This window comes from Ciconia boyciana, chromosome 14 (assembly GCF_034638445.1).
Source record: "Ciconia boyciana chromosome 14, ASM3463844v1, whole genome shotgun sequence".
Classification (NCBI taxonomy): Eukaryota; Metazoa; Chordata; class Aves; order Ciconiiformes; family Ciconiidae; genus Ciconia; species Ciconia boyciana.
Genome location: NC_132947.1, coordinates 14,139,506 through 14,164,459, shown reverse-complemented (window position 1 = coordinate 14,164,459; position 24,954 = coordinate 14,139,506). Strand labels below are relative to the sequence as shown.

The 24,954-nt window shown below is 40.5% G+C and overlaps 1 protein-coding gene across 1 annotated transcript in view; it reads left to right on the top strand.

The window, feature by feature from the left end:
* Positions 1-24,954, top strand: part of PTPRT (protein tyrosine phosphatase receptor type T) — a 464,744-nt gene that overhangs the window by 343,194 nt on the left and 96,596 nt on the right. Inside the window, exons 10-11 of the mRNA XM_072878971.1 lie at positions 5,230-5,431; positions 8,845-8,947. Coding sequence (XP_072735072.1) covers positions 5,230-5,431; positions 8,845-8,947 — 305 coding nt within the window. The remainder of the gene's footprint in view (positions 1-5,229; positions 5,432-8,844; positions 8,948-24,954) is intronic.

Below are 24,954 nucleotides of genomic sequence, written 5' to 3'. Positions count from 1 at the left end.
TACCTCTGCTATGGTCTTTCCCTTCACAATGAAAGTTTTGTAAGTCCTCGTGTTGTAATAGAAGTTTTAGAGTCACAGATGATGACAGTTAGCAAAGCGTTCACGTTTCCCTAGAAATTGTGTTAAATTAGGCTCTGTGAAGGAGAGAAGAGCTGTGCTTATGCTCTCAATATTGTATCTTCATCTTTGTGGTTGTTAACATAGAATGTGCTCAGTGATTTCAAGGAGTTAATACTCTGAGCTTTTAAAATGGATGAAAAAGAGAGAGGATGGAATAAGAGGGGGTGCTTCTGCTTAATGGGGACTGAGAGTGCACTGGCATAGATCGGATGTCTGCTTAAATAACAACAAGGGGTGAACTCGCTAACCATCCCATTTCTTACGCTGATCTGTTCTTACTTTGTTCTCCATAGTTTGTCACAGCAATTATGTATCACTGAACACTGGGAAATTAAATATAGAAAGCCTTTTTTGGTAGTTTCCGGTGGACTTGAACTTGTACTGTTGACCTGTTTTACATTTTACAAAGAATTTGGACTCATGTAGCCAAATTTTGCACAGTTGACCAGGGACTTGAATCATCTGTGCACCTGATGAGTAAATAATTCCTGTCCAGCTGGGTGGGTGCTGGGCTCAGTGTTTCGTTCCTCCTGTGCTGGGGGGAACGTGGCTATTCTTGATCCCTCTGAGTTCCTGTGCCATCTGACTTCTGACTTTCTGATTACTTCAAATGTACTGCTGTTGTTACTTCAGTTTAAGAACCATTTTGTTAACTCAGTGAAGGAGGTTCCAAGGAAGATTTAGGATTTATTAATGTATATTTCTTGGTTTTGCTGTATTTTAGCCTGCACCGGTGTTTGCTGTGATTAGAACTGTAGCAGTGTTGGCCACTAAAACTTTTCCTTGGGACCATCAAGATACCCTGGAGCCCATATGTAAACTCCACGTTACATATGCAAACTCTGGACAACCATTCCAATTTACAGAGGAAAGACAACTTGCAGCTTATGACAGCTGCCTGCTGCGCAGGAGATAACCAGGGAGCTGGTTAAAAAACATAGAGTTTCAGTCTTGTGAGAAATTTCCTCATCTTTGTATTTGCATTTATTCTGCATCAGAATGAAACCAAATATTTTCAATATTTTCAATCAGAGTGAAATTCTTAAACGTATTTTTGAATATTTTCTTGTTTGTTTTCTGTCTAGGTTTTTAAACGTTTAAATTAATATTATTGGGTTTTTTTTTTTTAGAATACAGAAGTATTATATGACATGGCTTGTTGTTAAAATAGATTATTTTAAAATAATTTAGAACAGCTGCTTTCTAGTGATTGAGTCATCTCATTTTCTAGATTAGACTCTCTTGTTTGTTTTGTAATGAAATGGTTTGACACTTGGAACAAGAAATTAAGATAAATACTCAGCATACCAACTAGAAGAGCAGGTGTTTTTTTCAGCACCCTTCTTATTCTAGGAAAGTGCCATATTTCTTCTCCAGACGTGTGTCTGTGCATTTATAAATTACTCCAGAGTTGGAAATTTCCATTTTCGGCTTGAAAATTTTTCAGTGTCTGATCCCTGAAATTTCTCTTGCTTCAGAACTTTTAGTTTAAATAAAGGAGAAGACTGGCAACTTCTTAGTGTCTTACATGAAAACCAACGTATAAGTGATATATTACAGCGTCTTTTCTTTCTATAGGAGAAATCCCCTGGCACAGAGACATGTGTACACACAGACACATAGGGTGTAGCACTTTTCAGATATTCCAGTGAGGAAATACCAACAACTTCAGTAAATGGAGATGCTCCTGGCTATGGGAAATGTGGCTGAACTGAATGGGGAGCCTATGGCTTGGACAGCGTGGAGGTGTGCCAGGGCAGCAGGAGCAGCCACCAGCGCTCCAGGAGACTCTGCTGGCAGGAACAGCTCTCCCTGTGGCTGGAGTTGCAGCTGCTTTAGCTCTGCTGGGAGGCCCATAGAGGAACAGGCTGAGACAGAGCTCTCAGATGTTAATCCACACTTGGGGTAGCACTAATATCTAAGAAACGGCAGATCTCTTACTTGGAAGGGAAAATGATTCTTTTTTTTCGGAGCCGGAAGATAATTTGCCTCCTTTTCCAAATAGAAGGCTCTGTTTTTAGGGCTACTTCATCTGATTCACCTGTGGTTTTGCTGCTTAACCATCAGCACTCAGCAATCACAGAAATCCATAGAATCCCTCAACCACAAAAATGTTTCTGTAGAGGAGTGTAATAGCCCTCATTTTATAAACGGCAACACGGAGACTCGGAAAACATCACTTTATCATGGTCACGACGAAAGGCATCGGCAGAGGTGGGTGCGCAGCCCATAGGCTCTCCTGGCAGTGTCCATATATACTTTCCTCACCACTTCAGTCATTCAGAGCTCTTCTTGTGGAAAGCAGAGAAGAGCTTGAGGCTAACTCTGACGAGAGCAATAAGCTGGTAACTAGCTGTATCTGCTGACACCGTTTTGCTTACCAGTCCCTTAAATATTTCTGCTTATGGACTGAATGAAACTGGACCACATGCACAATTTCATACTCTTGTTTTCCTATTCTCTGTGTTGCATCCAGGTACTGTTCATGTATTAAAATTAACTGTTACGTTTTGGGACAAGGATTGCTTTCTCTGAATGTCTGCACATCACCTGGTTTAACGGGGTTCGTATCTATTGGAATAGAGAGCCTGCTGCAGAACCAGTAGTCTCACGATTTGGCTATGCCACGAATCTCTCTTTACTGTAATTTATAGATCCTAAATAAAAGTTTGGGGAAATACTGAAGTCTGATTTGAGTGAGCAGTCTTTCTGAAAATTGACCATGCTGCAGTCTCAAACCGTGGATGTACTCTCTCTCAAGTACAGTTTTCTCCTTCCTTGCTTCTTGTGAGTTGACCCAGGTTGTTTTAAGGTCTCTTGTTCTCATATTCTCTGCTATAGTCAACAGAAAAAAGAAAGACTATTTAAAAAAAAAAAAAATCCGTGTCTTTTTTTTTCCCCCCCCTCTTGAAAGCTTTTCTAGCTCTATTTGCCTTAAGGGGACAGTTTTTTTAATGAAGAAAAATAACTCCTTTTGTAGTGATTTTAGGACTGGTGAAGGTAGCTGAATACTTTTATTTATATGGAGATCAAGGACAAGTGCATCTTCCACTTATATTTATAGCCTTCTGCATAATGTGCTTGAAAATAAATGCCACTGATTTTGCATAGGCTACTACCTGGCCATCCTGTGAATGTGGTTTTCAGTGGCCCAGCAGTAGGAAGTTCCCTTTCTTTTTCCCAAACTCCTATTTTGCTGATTCCCCTTTGGAATTTTATAGAATTGCTATTTCTCTAGTGCTTGATTTGCAAATAGAGCATACAGATTGCATTGGTTCATTCCAACCTAACAGTTTAAATACATTTTTCTTTCCGGATTTGGCTATGGCACTGACTGGGTCATGTCTCTTAATTTAAGGTCTTTGATGCTCACTCTAACTCCCATGGTGTTTTTGCACAGATTCCCTTGCCTTGAAGTACCTTGATGCAATAAGAACTGTCAGAATACTGCCCCGTGCCACGCTGCATTGCATGGCCCTCACCTTACCTAAGGAAAAGGAGCGAGTGTAAAGATTTCTGCTCCCTGCACTTAATGTTTTTGTTTTAATGACCATTGTGCTAAGATCTCTCTCTCTCTCTCTCAGGTTTCTGGCAAGTAACAAAAATTTAAAACCAGGTTGTAATTCCTGGAAAAGTTAGTAGGTTTTCAGTGAAACCACCTGCAAGTGTTTAACTGTAATTCCTTTAAGAGTTCTGCTTGTGTAATTTCTTGCTGCTCTGTGGGCCTGGGTGTAATTCATGGCCCTTCTCTGTTACGCTGCCTCGTCTTGGGTGTCAGCTCTGTCTAGATTGTTCTTCTCTGTCCAAATAATAGGATTCACACACTCACCCCCTTCTCTGGTGTCAGGAGCATCAGCCTCTGTCTCTTATTTATCCTGTTGTTATTATTAAAAGCCCCGCTTTTTAAACATTGTACATTTATTTTTCCTAAAAATGCTACATTTTCCTCCTGTCATAAAGCAAATGACTTAAAAATTTTCAAAGGCTCTTTCAGCAAAGCTGGGAATTAGATTCTTGTGGAGCCCTTCATAAAAAATGGAAGACTTCGTGTATTAACATACATTGATTTATTCATAGTGTTTCATTACAAATAAGCGAGGATCCCATAATATCAGGAAAGGTTAGGAGAGCAGTGGAGCACATTATATTATATTGACAGCTGAGTTGAAATTGAGCTGCCTTTGGATTGAATTTGGAACGCAGGGAAGGAATTGACTGGTAAATAAGTCATGAGTTTTACTTGCAAGTGTCTGTGTATCAACAGGGCTGCCACGGGTAAGCGTAATGGAGCTCGAGCAGAATTTCAAAGGCGTGCTTTCAGCTTGGATTCCTCTAAAGGTGTGTTAGCACCAGCAGTGGGTGTATTCAGGAATGCCTCTCCCGGTCTGTAACCCTGCTGACTTGATCTGTCAGGCGAAAACCAGGCACGGTACCGCATGTAAACCTGCAAACTGAGGCTAAAAACAGGGGAGGGAAATGATGTCAGAAGCTGGCTTACAAGCTCAGAGAAGAGAAGAGCTTTTATCTAGAGACTTGATGATATTTATTTCATTTGAACATACCATTTCATTTCAACGTTTCATTTTGGCGTATTCTCTTTAGCACAGGAAAAGACTTCCAAAACCTTTGTTATCAGTAAAAGGCTCCCATTGTTCTCAGCGGCCTTTTGAAAAGACGCTTGCCAGAAGGAAAAAATAGTTGATGGAAAATGTATCCATGTTTGCACCAAAAGTTTTTGTATGCTGTGGGGGATTGTGTGGGAAATTCTAATGAAAATTCTGCCAGTTGTGCTGTGCGCTCCGGTTTGGCTACAGAAGTTCTGAGACTCGGAACAAAAAGCAATTCTTTGTGTCTTTTGTTGTAAATCAGCACATGCTGAGGTTTTAGTGGAGAGAAGAAATTAGTTTTTTCCTAAGTAAAGCCTTGGAAAAATTGTCATGTTCGTTTGCCAGCATCCAAATAGAGAACTGCTCACTAGAGATACTGGAATAATATCTGTCCTTGTATTTTCAATGTCTAGTCTCAAGAGATGGCAAAATAGGGGAGCAGAGAAAGGCCAGGTGCAGGAAGGCCCCTTATCACCTTACTTTCCTTGTTCTTCATTTGCAGATTACATACAAGGCCGTTGGGTCTCTGGATCCCAGTGCTGACCTGTCCAGCCAAAGAGGGAAAGTCTTCAAACTAAGGAATGAAACACACCACCTCTTTGTAGGATTATACCCAGGGACTACGTATTCATTCACCATCAAAGCCAGCACAGTCAAGGGCTTTGGGCCACCCATCACAACACGGATTGCAACTAAGATTTCAGGTACTGCTTTGGAGAAGAAGAAAAAAGAACTTCCTAGGGCTTTGTTCTTTAGACCTGCAGCTGATGCATAAAACAATAAAAAGGTATTCAGCTTAGTGTCGCCTCTACAAGTTTCATAGGGCAAATTTTTAAAATGGCTACAGTCCAGTATGTGTGTGTGTTCGGGTTACAAATGCAGTGGTTAATTTGTGGATATCTTAAATATCCATGAATATCTTTGTGGAGCATTTTAAATGAGAACCTTCATTAGTTCTACAAATGAACTATCCCTATAATAATTGTTAGTATTATCTGCGTGGCTGGGGAAGCTCCTTCAATAATGTGGCTTTTATTTTCAGATTGCACCAAAATGGAGGTAATGAAGTAATTGAATTAATAGAGCAAGGAGACTAAAAATAAAGGAAGAAAGCTGTTTTTATGTTTTCTTTCTGAGTAAGGGCAGAGGGAGGGCTTGAGGTAGGCAGACAAGTATATGAAAGGCATTAAAATCAGGAGGCATTGCAAAGAGAAGGTGCATGTGTCTCTAGAAAAAAAAGGAAACTTAGGCTAGCTGTCAGAAAAAAAGATGGATAAAGGGATGGTAGGGATGATATTGGGCAGACATATGTAGACTTTAATTTTAACATTTAATTGATAGCACTAAAATAGGTTCTCTAACACAGTTTAAAACTGTCATTTTTTGGAATATGTTAACGGTTTTTTCAGTAAAGCCAAAATGAACGTTTGGGATGTTCAGGACACTTGTAATGCTTGAAATTATGGCTGGATGCCATAGAAAAGAGTGCACAACAGTGCATATTTTCCATTGCCCTATTTCAAAATTGATCAATAAAAATAAGTTGTTAGCAGTAAGTGACAGTGTAAATTTTAAGAAAGTAAAATGTATCTGTTCCCTCCGCTAACCGTCAGCAGGGTTTGAACCCTTAACATTTAGTGCAAAAGCCCGTGTCTCAACCACTTCAAGTAGAGCCATTAACTGCCGTAACAGCTCCGCGGATGGTTAGGGTTTATGCAGCCCTGCTGTGAAGGGAAGGCACAGCATGCACTCTATTCACTTGTGACCGGAGAAATAAAACAGCACAGTAACGGTAGAGCTTTTTCCCTCTGATTCAGTTTCTTTGCATTTTATTATTCAGTGAGTGCTCAAATTGTGTTAGAAGCCTGCATGATTATTAATTGTATGCACACTGAGCTTGGTTTATCACCTTTTTTTTCCATCTTACAAACATCTGGTTTGCCATAGGTAGGCACAGACTCCATGCAGACATTAGGGTGGTCTCTGACATTAGATTATCTCATTGCATGGTCAGTCCTATACATGTAATTTGGAAATTGATGTTAAACTTGCCTTAAGCAGGGGTCCCAAGGTTAGTAGGGAGCAGCAGGATTTTTGCATTGACTGGAACGTCCTTGTAAGGCTATATATATTTCAAAATGAAAAGACATTTATGCTGCAGCAATGTGTGAGTGTATATGTTTATATGGGTGGACACATTTGTTTATGTCTTAATCACAATTAAATGGCAGAATTCCTGAGGACTTCTGTTTGGGCAGGACTGGGATCTTGCAAAATAGGCATTAAATTGATGAGCAGTGCTTGCTATTTTAGAGAGATCACTGCCAATTGTAGTTTTATTGAGGTACTACACAACTGTTCTGTGTTGAGTACACAAGAAAACTACTATATCTTATTTCAGTGTCTTGTGACTAATACAGACTCTGATCACTGAATTATACTCAATACCATTATCTAGTCCTGCCAAGACCTATGTTTCTTGCATTTACTTCTTAACTATATGGTGTCTGAAAGTACGATTGTAAATCCTCTGTGGCGGGTGCAGTGTTTTACAAGAAGATAACTAAACAGGTCTCATGCACAGCCAGGAGGAGAAATCCGAGCTCGCTAACATACCAGAAACAATTTAGTGGCACCAGTGTGCGCTGCAGCTAGGCTAGAAGAAGCTGCTTCAAAGCAGGATGATGGAGCCTGCAGAGGCCGAGCCCAGCCTGTTTCTGGTGCCCAGACTGGCCCTGCAGCCTTCTCGCAGGGCTGCGCTGGGCTGTAGCACCAGCCCCTCTGGCCAGAGCAGGCGCTGAGCAATTCTCGCTCTGGCATCTCCAGCAACTATGGTGATCTCTGGTAGAGAAGACCGCTGGTGACATGCATCTTCTCTAAATGACTCACACTGCTTCCCCTTGATGCAGAGCACCTTTTTCACAGAAATCCTCGTTAAGGAATTGGCATTCATTGTGAACTCATTGCCAGCTTATTACAGAGAAGTCAGTAGCTGAGCTGATAATAGCAACCACCATTCTTGACAGTTTTCAGGCATTTAGATAAAAATCCTGATTGTAAACAGGGTTACGGCAGAAATCACTGTGAGAGGATTCAATATGGGATCCCCCACAATGCAGCTTGCCCTTGTGAGTTACAGATGAACTATTTGTGTGAAATCTTCCGTTTGCTTTATACTTTAAAGATATTTCAACAAAACTTGCATCTTTGGAATAAATTGGATGCTGCTCTGATCTCGTGATCTCTTCAGTTCTTCCACAGTAAAAATTGTCCCAGACGCATCTGCTATTGGGAAGGAAGAAGTAACGTAATAAGTAAAATATGTTTCCTAAGGAAAGCTATCCTACTTTCATGAAATGATCCTAATAGAAGATAGCAAAGCAGAAATAGAAACTAGACTTTGGCTTAGTGTGACTATTCAGTGGTTTTCTGTATCGCTTCGGGGAACACGTCAGCGAAGCGATGGGGATACCACGGCTGAGCACTGCCTGAGCACGCCGTTGGAAGCCATGCAGCTGCCTGTTGACTCGACGTCACTAAAGCACTAGGGTAAAATGTCATGGGTTTGAGTGCTGAAATAACCTGGCTAATTTGTGCTCCTCTCTTTTCATCTTCCGTCCTAACACACCCTCCAGCTAATCAAGGAGACACAGCTTAAGTCTATGTATTAAAAACTCTGTGTAAGATGTGGGAGGTCTAATCCAATGACCAGAACACTGAACTAGAGCCAGGTTTCCTGGGTGCTATTCTTAGCTCTGCCACTGATTCACTCACCCTAAGTGGTCTTTTGTAATGTCCATGCAGTTTTCTTTCTTCACCTTTAAAATTGAAGGAATGATCCCATCTCAAAGGATTACTAAGTCTTAAAAATTCAAGACAGGATTTTCAAAGCCAGCTTGAAGATTTGGGTGTCCGATTCCTGTTTGATTTTAATAGGAAAAGAGTGTACAAATATTTAAGCAGCTTTGACAGTTTTGGTCATAACATTTGGAAGTATTTTGATGTTTCATTTGAGAAATGTTAAACAGTCTCCAAGAAATGTTAATATTACGTTGCCATCACTACCAAAGGCAGTAAGCGGTGTATAACTAACGTGTTGCTCTTTGTTCTGCTGTAGCACCGTCGATGCCAGAATACGACACAGACTCCCCCCTGAACGAGACTGACACTACCATCACCGTTATGCTGAAGCCCGCTCAGTCCCGGGGAGCACCTGTCAGGTAGGTGTTTTGTCTTCCCTTTTCACAGTTCTCCCCTCTCCTTCCTCCCCAGGCTTCACTCACGCCTCTCTCATTCTCCTCTGATAATGTAGCTGCTGAAAGCGAATGCTGACTAAAAGGCCAACTCTGCTGTTGATTCTGCCTTTCACAGTCTCCTTTTATAAATGCCTCAACCTACTTGCCTCCCGCTGTTAACCTCCGGGAAGGATTATGGATGGCATTGCACGGGGTTATTACCCTTTTGGCATCACTTCAGATGCCTTTGCAGCACTGGAGTTTCAGTACGTGCAGCTGTGTACGGTGAGGCTGTGAATTGAGCATCGCCATGCGAAGGCTCCATCTCCTGCCCTCTCTTCCGTGATGGACAAGGCCTTTTTGTAACTATCATATGAATGCCTGAACTAGCGTTAATGCTTGCAGATGCATTTGTTCAGATTCTGGATCTAACCACACTCCTCACATCTTTATGTTATAATCCAGCTATTGCTCCTGGGCTGGTGGTGAAGTAGTGATCTAGTTCAGAAAAGATGAACTGGCTTAGCGAGGCTTTGCCAGTTGTAGGCAAGCTCAATTTCTACTGGCAGAGTAAAGGATTTAGGGGTAGGGAGCTGCACAAGCACCCATGGAATAGAGCGACGACCTTGCAGAAAACATTTCTGGCTGTCCCTCAGCTGGGTCCTGTTTGTACAGATGAGATGCTGAAATCACAGAGTCATGGAATCACTTAGGTTGGAAAAGACCTTTAAGATCATCAGGTCCAACCGTAAACCTAACACTGCCAAGTCCCACTAAACCATGTCCCTAAGTGCCACTCAACTGCAGATCGCTCCCTGACGGTGGAAACATGACTTAGAGAGGTCTGTACTGCATTGCTCTCTTCTGTCTGGGTGGATTTGTACGTGGTGAAAGGCACCAGCACAGACGAACAAACTTCCCTTCTGAGCTGGCACTGCCTTATCTGTTGGTGGCAGAAGTGCCAGTTGGTCATTCATCCTGCCAGTCTCCTCAGCTGAGAGCAGGAATTAGAATTGCTTATGATAAAAATGCTGGATACTGCTTTGCAGAGGTATCCAGCAGCCATTACCTCCCTGTAGGCTCTTCAGGCCTTTACCTCCAGTTTTCACAAGAGACTTTTGAAATTTTTCCTATGGGTGGTATTGTAAAAACCCATAGTCCCTTCTTCCAAAAGTAACTTGGGTTTCTATGCCCCACGGACAGGTTCTTAGTGCTTTTTTAGGATGTTCCACTAAGTATTCAGGAGCAAATTTCTCAGATGTATACTACTTGATTTAAAGAAATATCCTGTATCAGTTGGGGGTCCACCCTATGTCACAGCTTTCCCCCAAACTGCATTGATACTCTCAAGCAAAAAATCTGCTCTTTGAGACTTAGCACTATCCCTTTTCTAGTTTTTCTGAGTAACGTATTTTAAAGTTTCCCTTTCAATCTCTGGTACTCCATATGAATGAATTTAGGAGCCTATTTTCTGAGTCCTTTAGGGATGTTTTTCTGCTGGAAAAGAGCAGTAAAATCACATAGCTCTGTTTTGTTTTATTTCTTTATATGGGGGAACATTCCTGTATCTCGTTTTACCACCTGCTGTCTTAAGAATGTTGCTATTTTGTCTTTTTATTGAAAAGTCTTGTGATTTTTCTTGAAGTCAATTTACTATACTTTAACCGCATTCAGTGAATAATGTCTTTTCCAGCAAATGTGTCTGTTATAAAAAAATCGGTAGAGTTTTTTATAAATTTTCAGTCTGTTTTAATTGCATTGTAGTCTGTTATACAGACATTTGCAGAGAGTGCAATATTTACATGCCACATCTAAGTGATAAGATTACTTCCTATTATGAGCCCATTTCATTAACTTACAGACGTGTGTATGAAAACCAGAATGGACTGCGGGAGGGCGGTCTTGGGGAAAATTTTAGCTTTTGATTAACTATGAGTGCCTCAGAATGCGTGAATACGTTTCTCTGTATAACCATAGAGACTGTTCTTAGTCTAGCCTCAACAAATCAAATTATTTCAACCTTAGATTTTCCCAGCCTCTTCCCTTTTCTTTCAGTCTGTTCTGCACACTCCAATTCGTGTAAATTCTCTCAAAATACCACATCCAAAAGCAGGTAGCACTCCCTCGGAGGTCTCAACAGCACCCGGCAGATTAGAAGAATAACATACTGTGAACTGCTTGTGACACTCTCAACACACAAGAATGAGGTGTTTTTTCCTCCTCAGTGGTTTTTTTTGTAGTCGAGCTGAGATCCAATATATCCTCTTTGTTGTTGTCTGGTTAGTTGTTCTACCTTTTGTGTGTGTGCGTTTTATTTCTCCTTTACAAGTATCGTATTTTCCATTCATCTCTATTAAATATGATAAAATTGATTTTCAAAATGCTTTAAAATTCTGATACAAACTTAAATGACTTACAGCCCATCTTAGTCTGATGCCATCCTCTGTTCAGTTACCCAAGGCATTAGTGAAAACACAGATTCGAGACAAATGACTGTGAGAAATCTCCAGGCACAGCAGCGAGCCAGTGCGGAGGTCTCTGGAGGGGATCCCGCATGACGCAGCGTGCTGGTAGGATGCCTCTTCTCCTGGCCTCCCTTGTAGACATGACCATGCTTTCCTAGGTCCCTTCCCCTTTGCACGCTGACCTTTCATATCCCAGCGTGCCTGAGGTGGTTCTGAAGAGGTACTTGAAAGTAGTCTGAAATAGATTTTCCTCACATCTTCTTATAAAACCTCTGATGTTCAGACCTTTCACTGTGCAGGAATAGGTCGACCCCTCATCTCATCAACCTGACAGTTTTCCAGGCAGCCAGTTTCTGCTCTGCAGTGCCCCGGGTTTTTATTATAGTCCTCCCAAACTGTGAAGATGAAAAAAAAGGACTATATAGTAATTATTCTTAATATTTCCTCTCACATGCTGGGGATGGTGAGTTGGAGTACATGTGGGAGTGTGACTGTAAACTACTATCTATACATAAGATATGTGACTTTGTCTTGTGTTATTTCATTCTGCTTTGGCTGAGCAGCATACAGATGGAATATGGTCTGCAAGATCATTTTTAGAGTAATATTGTAGAATACTTCAAATAAGATTCATTGTATTTCCATTCCTCTGAAATGCAAGTACACCAAATCCAAAGTCACTTTCAACATTAAGACATTTCTGATGTTCCCCAGTGCACATGATAAATAACTTAAATGAGGTTGTTTATAAAACTAATGATCATGAACTCAGCATTGTTAACGATCTAGAGATAACAATGAAGACACTTTCATGTGAACTAATAGAAATAACATAAACTTAGATATTCTTTTATCTATTTTGTTCTATTGCCAAAAGAAAGATGAAGCATCAGCAGGCATAAATATTCTCCCTTGTGGCATAGGCATTTCATTCTTGCCTTTATTTTCCATGGTATAACCTGCAGAGCTTGACTCCACATTGCCCTTTAAAAATAACTTTTAGGTGTTCTTATATCAATCTAAAGCCTGTGAATGGTGCTATGATTGATTTGCTGAAGACTGACATTCATCCATAATAGATTCAGAAGAGGAAAGAAGAACGCAAGTGTTACCAATCTTTACTCCTCAACTCTTTCCTGAAAATCTCCAATGTGATTTTGAGGATAATTCTGCCTTTGAATCTGTTATTGTCAGTAGGGAATCTGTTATTGTCAGTCCTTCATAGATTATTCACATATGACATCTTTAGTCCTCTATTTGAGAATTTATATCCCATTCACTGCTTGAAAATACCACTGTGAGGGATTTTATCTACCTGACATGTCCACTGGGCTGGTTTTTGTGTTTTGGATATTTGAAAGTCCATCTGGTTTATTAACATGCCATTGGTTCTATCTATCTACCTATACTAATATTATGGAGAAAGTCGAAATTTCAGAACATGTATTAGTTTTGAGGATTTCAGAGTTTAAATAAATGCTCCCCTTAGGTGTGATTGCCTTGTCGTTATGCTGCTCTGCCTATCGGAGCTGTAGGACACTGTAGAAGGACGTTAGAGAAGAGTCTGCAATTATTTTGGGGGGTTTCAGACAATGGAGAACGTTTTTGTTGGAAAAAGATGGATTTAATCTCCCTGTCTTCCTGCAGTTCTCTGAGGTGTATCAGTAAATAATCTGTGATGTTCTTCTGTGTGTCTTCCAGCACGCAGGTACAGGACGGTCTTTAGGCACCTGACCCCTGTACCGTGCTAAAGAACAGTATTATTAGAACAAAGGTATTCAATCTTTGCACTTGCCTTTATGCATATATACATATTTGTGGGGGAGAATATATATTTTAAAAAATATGTATATATGTATGCAGTGTAAGTAGCATGTGTAAGTGATCCCAGAGAAATACATTCAGGTAAGAGTCATTGTGTATATGTGTGCAATGGTCGGATACTTGTAATCACTTTGATGGTGAGGAAGGATGGGTTAGTTTATTAACGTGCATCTTAAAGGAAATAAGTAAATTTAAATAGGATAATGGGAGTTTAAGTATTTTAAATATATTTAGAAGTACTGAGCAAAGGTGAAACAAATATTTTCATATCAACAGCCAGCCAGTAGGAGAAATTAATTTATATAGACCAAGTCCCATGTTACTCTTGGGTATTATCATCTGCTTCTTGGTCTCCCAAGCATGAAATAAAGGAAATATTTTTAGTCTACATGATGCTAAACAAATTAACATAAGACAAAAAAGTTGGAGTGTTATTTAACAGAACACCTAAGAACAGTGGTTTTTTTCTGGTTTCATGCTCAAGCTATTCTCCAAGCAAACAATCCCGTATGATGTATCTGTGTACTTCTGTATTCCTACATAGAGTAACAAATGAAAATTTCCTGTGGCAAAGGGGAGTGGTACTGCTTCCATTTTATGTTGGAGAATTGAGACTTTGACTAGATAAAACTTGCCATCCATTTCAATCTGCAACAAAGTAGAAATTGAGAATCTCTGGAGCCATAGGCTATAACTTTAATTTCCAGATAATTCTTTCTTTTCTTGTGATGTCAGGCATCATCTGTTCATCCTGAAGTTACCTTTCCTGTATCCCTCTCACTAGCATCTTATTTTGATTTTGTTCTTAACACACAGTAGTTCTTTCTGTCCTTATGAAGGAGTGGTTTGCAAGGCTAGTGACCTCGATTCTGTGGTGGAGCAGGAATGAGACAAGAAGCTATAAACATGCAACGTTTGCTGGTGGGTTTGTTTGTTTTACAGATGGTGGCTTTGGTGTATAGATCTCAGCTATATAGGGAGCGATGCTGTTCAGTTCGCTGCTTTGCAACTTCTTAGTGGCATCGCATGAGCTTGCCTCAGGCATGTATGTTGACAATTAATTCATTAATGCCAAGAAAGGGTGGCAATTTCTTGTTCTTAAAACTCCCACGCAGCATACCTTGTGCTTGAAAATAAAGACTGGAGTCAAGGATCAGCGAAACAATAAACAAGGTTCTAATGTTGAAAACTATGGGGAGCATAACAAATTATCATGCCCTTGGTAATTCTGAAAGTTCAGTTGCTTTGATAGGCGTCTTATAAATACCTGGAAAACAAAACTCCTGGCCTGCTTTTTCTAAACTCATATTCAAATGTATGCATCACGTGACTTGGTTGATTGAATACAGGGCAAACAGTCATCACATTAGATCTTTTAATTTTGTAGTATCTAATGAGGAATGAGATTACCAATCTAGGCTTCTGATATTATAAGCCTCATTATCTGTATTAATTAACATCTCCTATAATATACCTCAGGGATACTGTTCTGAAATCATTCAAGCTGGGTTTCTCCTGCGTGGCATTCTGCCTTTAATTTAGACAAGCGTTTGAAGGTAAATGAGCGAGTTTCTTTCCTTTTAAAGATAAACCAGATCTGCTTTTTCTTTAACTATGTGTGAATGTGAGAGAGAATGAAAATGCGAGTTTGGGTGAAAGGCATGGAATAACGGCAGCTGTGTGGATCAGCATGAAGTTTATTATACCAAAAAGAAGGAACAGTATAGAGTTGCGTAGTGAGCATTTGCAGGCTTGACCTCATCAGTGTGTCCAAACCCTGGTGAGCTGACCAGAGCACTGCAAGCCTGAGCACACGCTTCCATTTCAGCTGGAGTCGTTGAATGGTGGGTTTAGATCATACATGATGACTGCAGTGGTACTCAAAGTTATTCTGGATCGTAGAAGTGCTTTGCCTACTGTGTCAGGAGAGAAACGTAATGGAGATAAAGGGATGCATCAGGATGCAAGGTGACAACCATAAGTATCAGGAAGGAATATTTAGTCTTTTATGTAGCATGGCATTATTAGTTGAGTGGATGTTTCAATGTTTTTTTGGTTCCTCCTGAAGAGTCAGATATTGGCCCTAAAAAGTGAGGATAAGGGGCATTTTGGGTCAATTGTCTCATCTGGTACAGAAAATGCACTTTCTTACTGGATCAGCATACTGTTCATCTGAGAATACTGTCCCTTAAACGGTCATAAAACTGCCTTTGCCCTTTTATCAGCCATCAGAAACGTAGCCGTTCTCTGAGCCTGGATGACCTGCTGTGTCTTACTAACCATTCCACAGAGAGCTTTGGCAGTAGACAGAAACGGGAGAGGAAAGCCATAAATTTTGCATATATTTTAATGACAATATTTTAACAATCAAATTACACGTAGAGCCAATTCTTTCGTGTCAAGCAGCATTTTATTAGCTCTACAGTGAAGCTTCTGCTAACACTTTCTAGTTTTACGAAGGCCTGAGGATACTGAGAGTTGGGGCAGTGAATGTTTTTGCATAAATCTTTTATGCTGTCCACGTAAACTGTCAGATTAAATTCCAGCAATCAAAAGGTTAATGAAGTCTGAACTTTAAGCTGAGAAACACAAATTGATGGCCATTTTCTCACATCAAGCTGTCAACCAGTAAGACGAGGGAACAGGAGAAAATACCCATGGCTGCCAGTTTGAAGGTTTCTTTTTCCAAGATGTTTCTTTGCTTCACAGCTCCCAGAGCCAATATGCCCCTTCCTTCTTATTTCAGAATAAAAGGATAATAGCAAACCACATAAAAGATTTTAAAAATTGGAAACTCTGAATTTCTTGAGGCATACTGCCAAGACTTCTTTTGCCTGTGAGAGCCCTTGGATCAGACCCTGAGCCGGAACTGAGCCTGACCACAGCTACGCAAGGTCGGAGCAGCCCACAGAAAGGAGCTTGGCTCTTTTTGCAGACCACAGAGGATGATTTACCTAATTGAAGCAGCTCCTTAAGGTACTTAAAATGAGTTGGGATGAGTCTGGGCACAAGTCCCTGGCAAATGTCCACCCCTCAGAAGCAGTGCACAAGCTTTATCCAGCCAGCGGTCCCTCTACCAGGAGTGGGGATGATGAGTTCAGAGGGCAAGTGGGCTCTTTTCTGTTGCATGTGGCAGGCAGTGTTTACGCTAGCAGGTGCCCCTCAATGTGTCTATAATAACACAAAACCGCGATAAAAGGAAGGATGAGTAAGCTCTGCTTCGCTTTGCAGACTAAGGCATTTCAGGATTTAATTATACTACAGGTATATAAATTCCGGAAACATGTTAATGCTCCCGTGATTAAAATTATAGAGGGCCTAATTGAAAAAGCATAAACCGAATTGAAGAATTCCTAATTATAGTTTGCTTTGAGGTGTTAATTTCCTCCATAATGAATGCATAATTTCTTGGAACTAGAAAAGGGGGTTGCTGCACCAGTGCGTGGGCTGCAGATGGAATGAAGGGATTATCATAAATGCAGCCAGACAATTCAGAAGAATAAACCTCTGCAGCCATGATGCTATTCTGCCTCTATAATTTCAGTTCTCCTTGCACAGCGCTTTTCCAAAGCAAAAGGCAGAGCTGGGAGATGGTGAGGGATTTGCTTACTGTGCAAAAGGAAAGGGAAATAGGACTGGTTTAATTAAAAGTAATCATGGTGCAAAAGAGGAAGGCGAGGAGAGGCAGAGCGCGCAGCATTTTTGGTGGAAAGGTCAAACAGCAAAACAGCAGAGGAGGCAATGCTGACTTCCCTCAGCACCCACCTTGACAGATCCCTCAGTAACTGCAGGAGCTGCTGTTGATGCAGGTTGATTTTTTTTTTCTGCCAAAGGATACACCCTATATTTCATGTTTGCTCTTGCATCAAAAATATGCTTCGCTTTGAAGGGAGTTGGTGAAGTACAGGGTTATCAGAGACAACCTCCCGATGTTTAAATCTGCCCCATTCCCGCTATGGTGGAGGTAAGAGGTGTCTACAGGTGATGACAGACCAGCTGCGAATTGATGGAGAGAAGTCCTTGCCCTTGGGACTTTCCTTCTCCCCTTTCTCTGTCCTCCATTTTCCTTTGTTCCGGGGCAGGAGATACTGTAGCGAAGGTACCGCTGAAGACCTCTCCCTGGTGTCAGAAGCATGATCACCTTGCACTTTCTGAAAAGCACAAAGTGTCCAGAAAAATTGAAAGAATCTGACTGATACTCCTGCAGCTTCAGGTGCTGAAAATCTATATTATCCTTACCCAGGAGAGCTCATCTTTTCTGTTGTACATTGATGATATAACTGTGAGTAGACTGTTATCTGGCCATATGGGCCTTGTCTAGTAATGAAGTCTCTCCTGAGGTTACACACAGCACAGGTTCCCCCTATTTGTCTTGTGTTTTTCTTAGCCTTTTAGTTTTAAAAAACCGAGCACACACAAAACCAGCAAAAATATTTTTCTAGTGTTCTCTCTTAAAAAAGACATCAGATCCTTATATGTGGGTTTTCCCTCCACAGTCTGGTAGCTGTGATTGTGGAAAAGGGAGAGGAAGCTTTGAAATACAAACTTGATTATTTCTGCATCCAAATGGACCTAATTTCATGGAAGCCATTGGAAATACCCCAATTAATTCTGACTGAGAATATGTGCAAATATACCCATCCCCTTGTCCAAGCCACCGCTTTTATGAAGGACATGGCAGAAGGTATTGGACAGTCCCAGTAAGGGTGTCTCATAGCCTCTCCTCATCCTGCAGCTTGCTCAAGATCCGCTTTGGCTCTTCTTGTCCTTGAAATTTCCTTCTGGTCTTAAACCAGCGATCACTGAGGACGACGATGAGCCCGCCCTCAGCAATGCCTGTTTAATGCTAAGCGACATTCACGGAAAAAGGGTTGGGTTTTTTTTGTAGATCGAACAGATGGCAGGTGGCTCAGGAGGGAAAAAACACCTCCAAAGCCACTAACATGAGCTCCTGTTGCAGCGAAAGCCCTATCTGTCTGCACTCATTATCTTTAATCTGCCAGCACAGAATAACATTGAACTGGCGAGATAGGGACTGGGCCTGGTCCACCGGGGAACAGCAGCTATTATGTCTAATCTGTGTTGCAAGCCAGGTCAGGCTTATGGAGATGGTTGAGATAATGGAACACGGAGTTTTGAAATGCCCTCTGGTTATTTTTTTTTCTTTATTTTTTTTTAATTTTTATTTCCAAGAAGATTAAACTGAGAGAATTTAAAGCATTTAAAAGAATGATGCATCTATAATACAAGTAAATAGATGCAGTGGCAGTGTTCTGGGGGTCTGGGGATGGAAAGGAGGTAATTTTGTGAGTATGGATAGCATCTCTTATTAGACCAAATTATACAGCTGGGAAAAATGGGCTTGCAAGCACACAAATCCTTCTTTTTGGTCAGTAAATACTGACTGTCAATACAGTTGTCTTTTTGACAACTACTTAGGTTTTGTGCATGTTACCACATTTCTGTTTGCTGTGCACAGACACTGCGGCGATCATTAGACTTGCTCAGAACTATATGGGAATGTTTGCATTTTTACATTTCTTTCAATAGCTGTCCTGCTTGGAAAGACGTGGTCATTAGTCACTCATAGGAGAGTAATGGTGAGTGGAACATTGTGAGGTTGGAAGCACTGATTTTAATATCTGTATTTATGTATAGATACACACGTATGTGCACACACACAGGTATTTAGATGCGCACACATGCACACAGCTGTTTAGTTAAACCATCGTTGTACCTGCCTATTGGCACAACATTGTTACTGGCGTTCGTGGAAGTTTGACAATCTGTTGTGTCTTTTGTGTGGTGCAGTTTTAAGAAAGAGACGGTCTCCAAAACACCGCTTTTTCCCAGCGCTGTCTGCTCCTCCTTCATCTCTGCAGGTCACATCTCCAGGGATGTCCAGAAGTAGCTTTTTTTTTTTTTTAATTATTTTGCCTTTTTGAAAGACTTCGTAGGATAAGCATGTGTTCAGGCTGGAAACTCCAGACTCCATTAGACAGAACATATTGGCTGGTGGGTGGAAGTAGAAATATTGGACAAGAATGTGGGGATTTGTTTACATACAGCTGATACTGTGTGATACCGGGCAAGTCCCTCATTGCACTTTCGCCATGCCACTGTTTATACATCTGCAACGGAGGGGTAATTATGTATTGTACCTCAGAGGTCTGTCCAGATAAAAGTCTACCCACCTAGGGTCTGAGGCCAAGTGACATTACATTTGACATTACATTATCACTTCTTATTACAAAAAAAAAAAAAAAAAAACCACAAACAAAACCCCAACCAACAACAACTACAAAACAAAAACAAAAACCCCCTGCTAGTTTCTAATAGATTTTCACTTTTTAGTCAGTTGTGGGAATTTTATGTGATGCTGCAGTATGACTGCAAAGAAATTTCAAAGTATTCTGGCCAAAGGTAGCGTTTGATATAGTGATGCTAGCAGGATGCTTTTCTACAAACACAAATACAAATCTTTTGTTTGTTTTTGCTTTTTTTCTAAGCTTGACACAGTGCGCAATTCCTTAAATAGATATCACCGCCTGTCCCACAGGTAGCTCATCACAGTTACTGATACTGATTGGGGAGAATATGGGACCATATCTCTCTTCTATACAGGGAGCATGCAGTCTTTAAACTTTCTTACTTTTTCTAGAGCCTATTTCAATCACCATAGAAATTTAACAAAGCTTGAAATTTTAGCAGTAAAAGAATGCCCATGTGAAAAGTCTGACTCCAAATAGTATTACCCAAGTGTGAGATCGCTACCCTTTGTTTCATGAATTTCAGGGTACAACATGCCTTGGTAGTAAATCTAGACGACTGAACTGAATATGAGAGTAGAAGAAAATGTGAAGAGACTCTCTCACCAGCCTTCTTGATTAAATGGATTACATTATTATTGGCTCTATCTCAGCAGGTTTTTTTTCATAGCAATAGCAGTAATTACCATCTCTTCTTTCTATGCCATTTTTACAAATCTGGCTGAATTTGGGTTATTTTGTTGGTATTCTTCAACTTCAGTGAATGTAGTAGAAGAGTTGTTTAATTTAAATGAATGGGCTAAAAGAACACACAAAAATAACTCCAAAATGAAGGATCTGGTGTGAATAACTTTGCAATACGAGAGACTATTTTCCTGAGTAGTATCACTATTATAAGCTTTATTTTTGTGAATACTTTGCAGATGCGAACCACCTGATTGATGACATTGCAGTCCAATATTCATAACGGGCTAGGTTTTGAATCTTTGGAATAGCCAAGCATATTGCAGAAGATGACATCGCAGAACAATCTCTTTTTTTCCTGTTTTCTGCACAAAAATGTTTATTGAAAGCTAACCTTAACTTCAGCATATTGTATTCTGCATGGAGCTGTTCCAAAGCGTAAGGGGAATAGTAGCAATCTTTAATTGATTTTAATGGGTTTCGAATCAGTTCTTAAATAGACAGAAAATTGCAGAACAGTGCGCTGGGTCCTGTATGTACATCCTAGGTGGCTGTGAAACTCAGTTCATTATGTTTTGTAGATTAGTTTCAGAGCTTCTGATTAAAGGTGCTATTGAAGATATTAAGGGTGACATTTTAGAACATGTGAAGCAGGTAACTCAATTCTCAGGAATATATTGCCACCTGTTTGAACCCACAAAACTTTATGAACTTGGAAACTGTCTGTGGAGTCGATTCTGAATGCCTGGATGTTTGATTACAGGGTTGCAGGAGGAGCCTGGTGAGGAAATATTCGCCATTGTAGCCAAAAGAAAGCGGTGCTGTAGATGCAGTGTATGGTCAGAACAGCTCAGCATCAGGCTTTATGGCAGTTTTCCATTTAGTTCTTGTAAATTTTAGTAGAATTTATGTTATGTAAGTCTTTTTTAGAGTTCAGTGGTTTTTGGTTGAATTTTTTACAAAATCCCTTCTATGCAAGTTCATGGGAGGGCTGGCGGCACACTGTAAGAAGGATCTCATTTACTCTTTAATTTCAAACTTTTTTAGAGTAAGCTCTATAGAGTATTGATGGATTGTTATAGGATATTTCTAGCTTCCATCCCTGTTATATTTCCTCGAATTTCCCATTATTTTATTTCTTATTGTCTATGTGGCAGAATTCAGGCTTTTATTTAGATACCTTTAAGAAAGAGAAAATAAAGATGTTGATGCTACTCTTCTGTCTCAGTTTGCATCAGTGAAATCAGCTTGGCTGTAAAACAAGCATATGCACATTCAATAGCTAATCTGAATTCTCAACGTGGGTGTCAGGCAACACATCAAACCCTCTCCCATTCCAGTATCCTGGGAGATGGCTCCATGCTGTCAGAATAAAGGCGGTGAACCGTCATGGATATATACAAATATGTTTGCATTGGCTCAACCAAATTTAATGGGATCATAAGTTAAATGGAAAACCAGATGATAAAAAAGCTAGTGTTAAGTATCTGTAGCCTGGATTCTGCGACTTAACTGTTAACTTAAAAAATGGGCTCTTAAAAAAAAAAGGCTGCCTGGTATCAGGACTGCCATGTTTCAATAACATCCAGGGAAACTGGTCTGAGGGTGTATTTCCAGTGAACATTACCAGTGGGCAGGCCTGGTGTTTGATGACTGAAATTATATCCGATTTCCGTAGTTTGTGGCAGAGCTCTGCAGTAGGAAATCAGCACTCGCTATCTGGGGCTTCTGCGTGATGCTTGCTGAGGGTAGGGACCAGTATGCTGACAATGCTCTCGTGGTCTTAAGAGCATGCTTCTCAGAAACATTTGCATTGTAAATAAGAGAAAAGAAGCTGAATTGGTTGTTGGTCCCTCTAATTATTGTACCTTTGACCCTGTTCATATGCACCTGATGCCTTTTGTTTACCTCTGTGCAGCATTAACTCTCGCGGATTGGTCAGACAGTATTTGGGTTTGATTTTCATGTTTTTGGATAGCCTTTTCAGAAGTGCTGAATCTGTTAATTCCATAGAATAGGCACAACAATGGAATTTCAATGTCCAGCTCCACGTTGGCTGCTACATCCCACATGCCTTCAGTCTGAGATGACACAGCTATTGGAAGATGCAAGTCTTTTCCATCGTTACTTCATTTGCCCTTTTTGTCCTTCATTCTTTGAATTAAAATAACTATTAATAAGGAAACCTCTACCCTTTGGTAATATCTTATTTCCTGTAGCCTGTCAAACAGTTATTCTGAAAGTAATGTGTTCATTTGAGCTAGAAATGAGAAGTTCCTGTTCTCTGTAGGGTGAACTGCAAAACCTGCTCACAATAATCTGCTAGAAAATGCACTGCAAGAGCAGGCTGTACTAATTGCCACTTATTTTTGTTCCCCAGGAGAAAATATTGTTGGAAATAATATATGGCTGATAATATATTTATGTGTTAAATATTAAAATTAAATGAAAATATATGAAATCTTTATAGGATACGTTTAAGAAAATTTAGTACCCAAATTGGTCCAGAGGGAGTACTAAGCTGCAGAAGCATTGTTTCTTTTAAGCTTTAATAAGTCAGGTGAGGAGATCACTGTAAGGTTACAAAGAAATTATATTCCTTTTCATACCCTACCATTACTGGGTTATAGTGAAGATTTCATCTTGTTGGTAAGTATCATGTCAGGATACCAAAGTGCACCGACCAGATGCTGAATGCTTTATGGAAAGCTCTGACTCAGGTTTTCCCCTCCACATTGATGCACATCCTATGTCCAGAACTTGAGTCTGGTCTAAATACATGGCTAGATTTGTGGACAAGTGTTTCCTCAGTCCATCCTCAAATGGTGCTGCAAGCAGCACAAAAAGAAATGAAGAGCAGGGGAAGGAGAAATCTAAGAGCGCTCAGAGAGAGCTCAGAGATGGGCTGTGATTTGGAATGTTGATTTATCCGTACTTGTGCTTCCACACTGAATCGAGACCTCATCATTTAAAAGATTACCTTGTAGATGATGATGAGAGCACATGTTCTTCCTCTGCAGACAACATACGTGCCGTGGTGACCATTATGGCTGGTGCTTTTATCAGTGATTTAGAATGGAGCTGTCAAAAACTTTAAAAAGCTTCTATTAAAGTAAAGTGGATTTATCTATCTAAGACCTGTGAAATTTATCAAGGAGCCCAGTTTTGGCCTCCGTTTCTAATAGGAGTGTGCAGCTGCGCAACAGGGCAGGCAGCTCCCCAGCCTTCTAGGAAGTCAGGCGTTTGGTTAGTAGCCCAGATTTGAGAATCCCTGGAGAGCTCTCTGGAGAGCAGAGCTTATGGATGTTTGGAAACCAGTCCTTTCCTGACATTTATGGGGACAGCAGTACGACTTGGAGTAGCTTAGCCCTAGGAACACAAGACCCCTGCTTCTATTGCCCTGCAGCATGCACATGTGTGGATTTGATTGCAGTGTTTGCAAATGTGGCTGAACATTAAAAATTGAAATGTAGTAGTTAGTTTTACTGTATCCTCTTTCAGTTTATTGGTACTGAAGTTGTTATACAGTGTTGGGAGTTTTAATGCTCTGCTTTTGTTGTCTCTTTTAATATAATTTCAATGTATGACACTGACAATGTATTTCTTTTATCCAGCTAGGCATTTTCAACTGATGTACTGATTCCTGCTATGAAAGCAGTGTTAGCTGATACTGGCTGGAAGCAGTAGCTTTGATGCTTGAGAGGGGGAGAGCCCTAGGAAATCCATGTTACTGCCTACCTGGTAGCCAGAATAAGAGCTAATAGAAGAGTTTGGATATCTCCTCCTTATTTCCATTGCCCACTTTTTTCCCTTCCCTCTAGCACTTCTTTTTGGAAAAGTATTCCTCCGTTCCCTTGGTTGTAATCACACTGCTGTGTATTACAAAATTGTCAGTTGTAACAAGTTACAAATGGTTGACCCTGCTCAGCACCGAAACAGATCCTACTCAAGAAACAGATCCTACTCACCGAAACAGATCCTACTCAGATTCTCCCAAAAGGGCAGATCCTACTCACCAAGTTTATTTTGAGTTAGTGCCCGACTGCAATCTTGGGGGTCATAATGTATCGCAGAAAGTTATCGTCTTCTGAGCAAAGTTCAATTACTGTCACTCTTTTGAGAACTGTTGTAGTAACGTAGATGGTTTGGCCAAACTTTAGGGCGGGTAATTGCGTGCTTGCTACGCAGAATTCCCACAGGAATTTCATTTGGACGTAGAATCATTGGCTTTTTGCTCCAGTGAAAAGGCAAACAGTTAGGAGAGCCTCTTTATGCTGATGGTAGCGGGTGCGGAAGCACTCGATGTGCCTTACAGCACTTCACTGGTTAATGCAGAGAAGTTGATCTCTGAAAATGTTCTTAAGGCAATCAGGAAAATTCTGCTACTAGGTAAAAACAAAACATGCAGAAAAGAGCGTAACCTGAAAAACAAAGATACGGCAGAAAAGAAGAAAAAAGAAAATGAGACTGTGCCAGTCTGCGTGCTAGCTAAGGGTGAGTTGTGAATCCTGCACTTCTGGAGGGTCTAGACAGATGAAAATACTGGGATCAAAATATCAGAAAGCAAGACCCAGAGTGATCATTTGATAAGGAAACAATTTCTCAGAGTGATAATCTTCAGTCCAGAGTAACCTTTGAAGTCAGCCATGCTCTTGGCCACTTGACCACTTCCTTTGAGAGTAGCCACTTGACCGCTACCGAATAACTGAGACTCAGAGAAAAGAGTGAGGCTGAAGGATGACGGTCACCA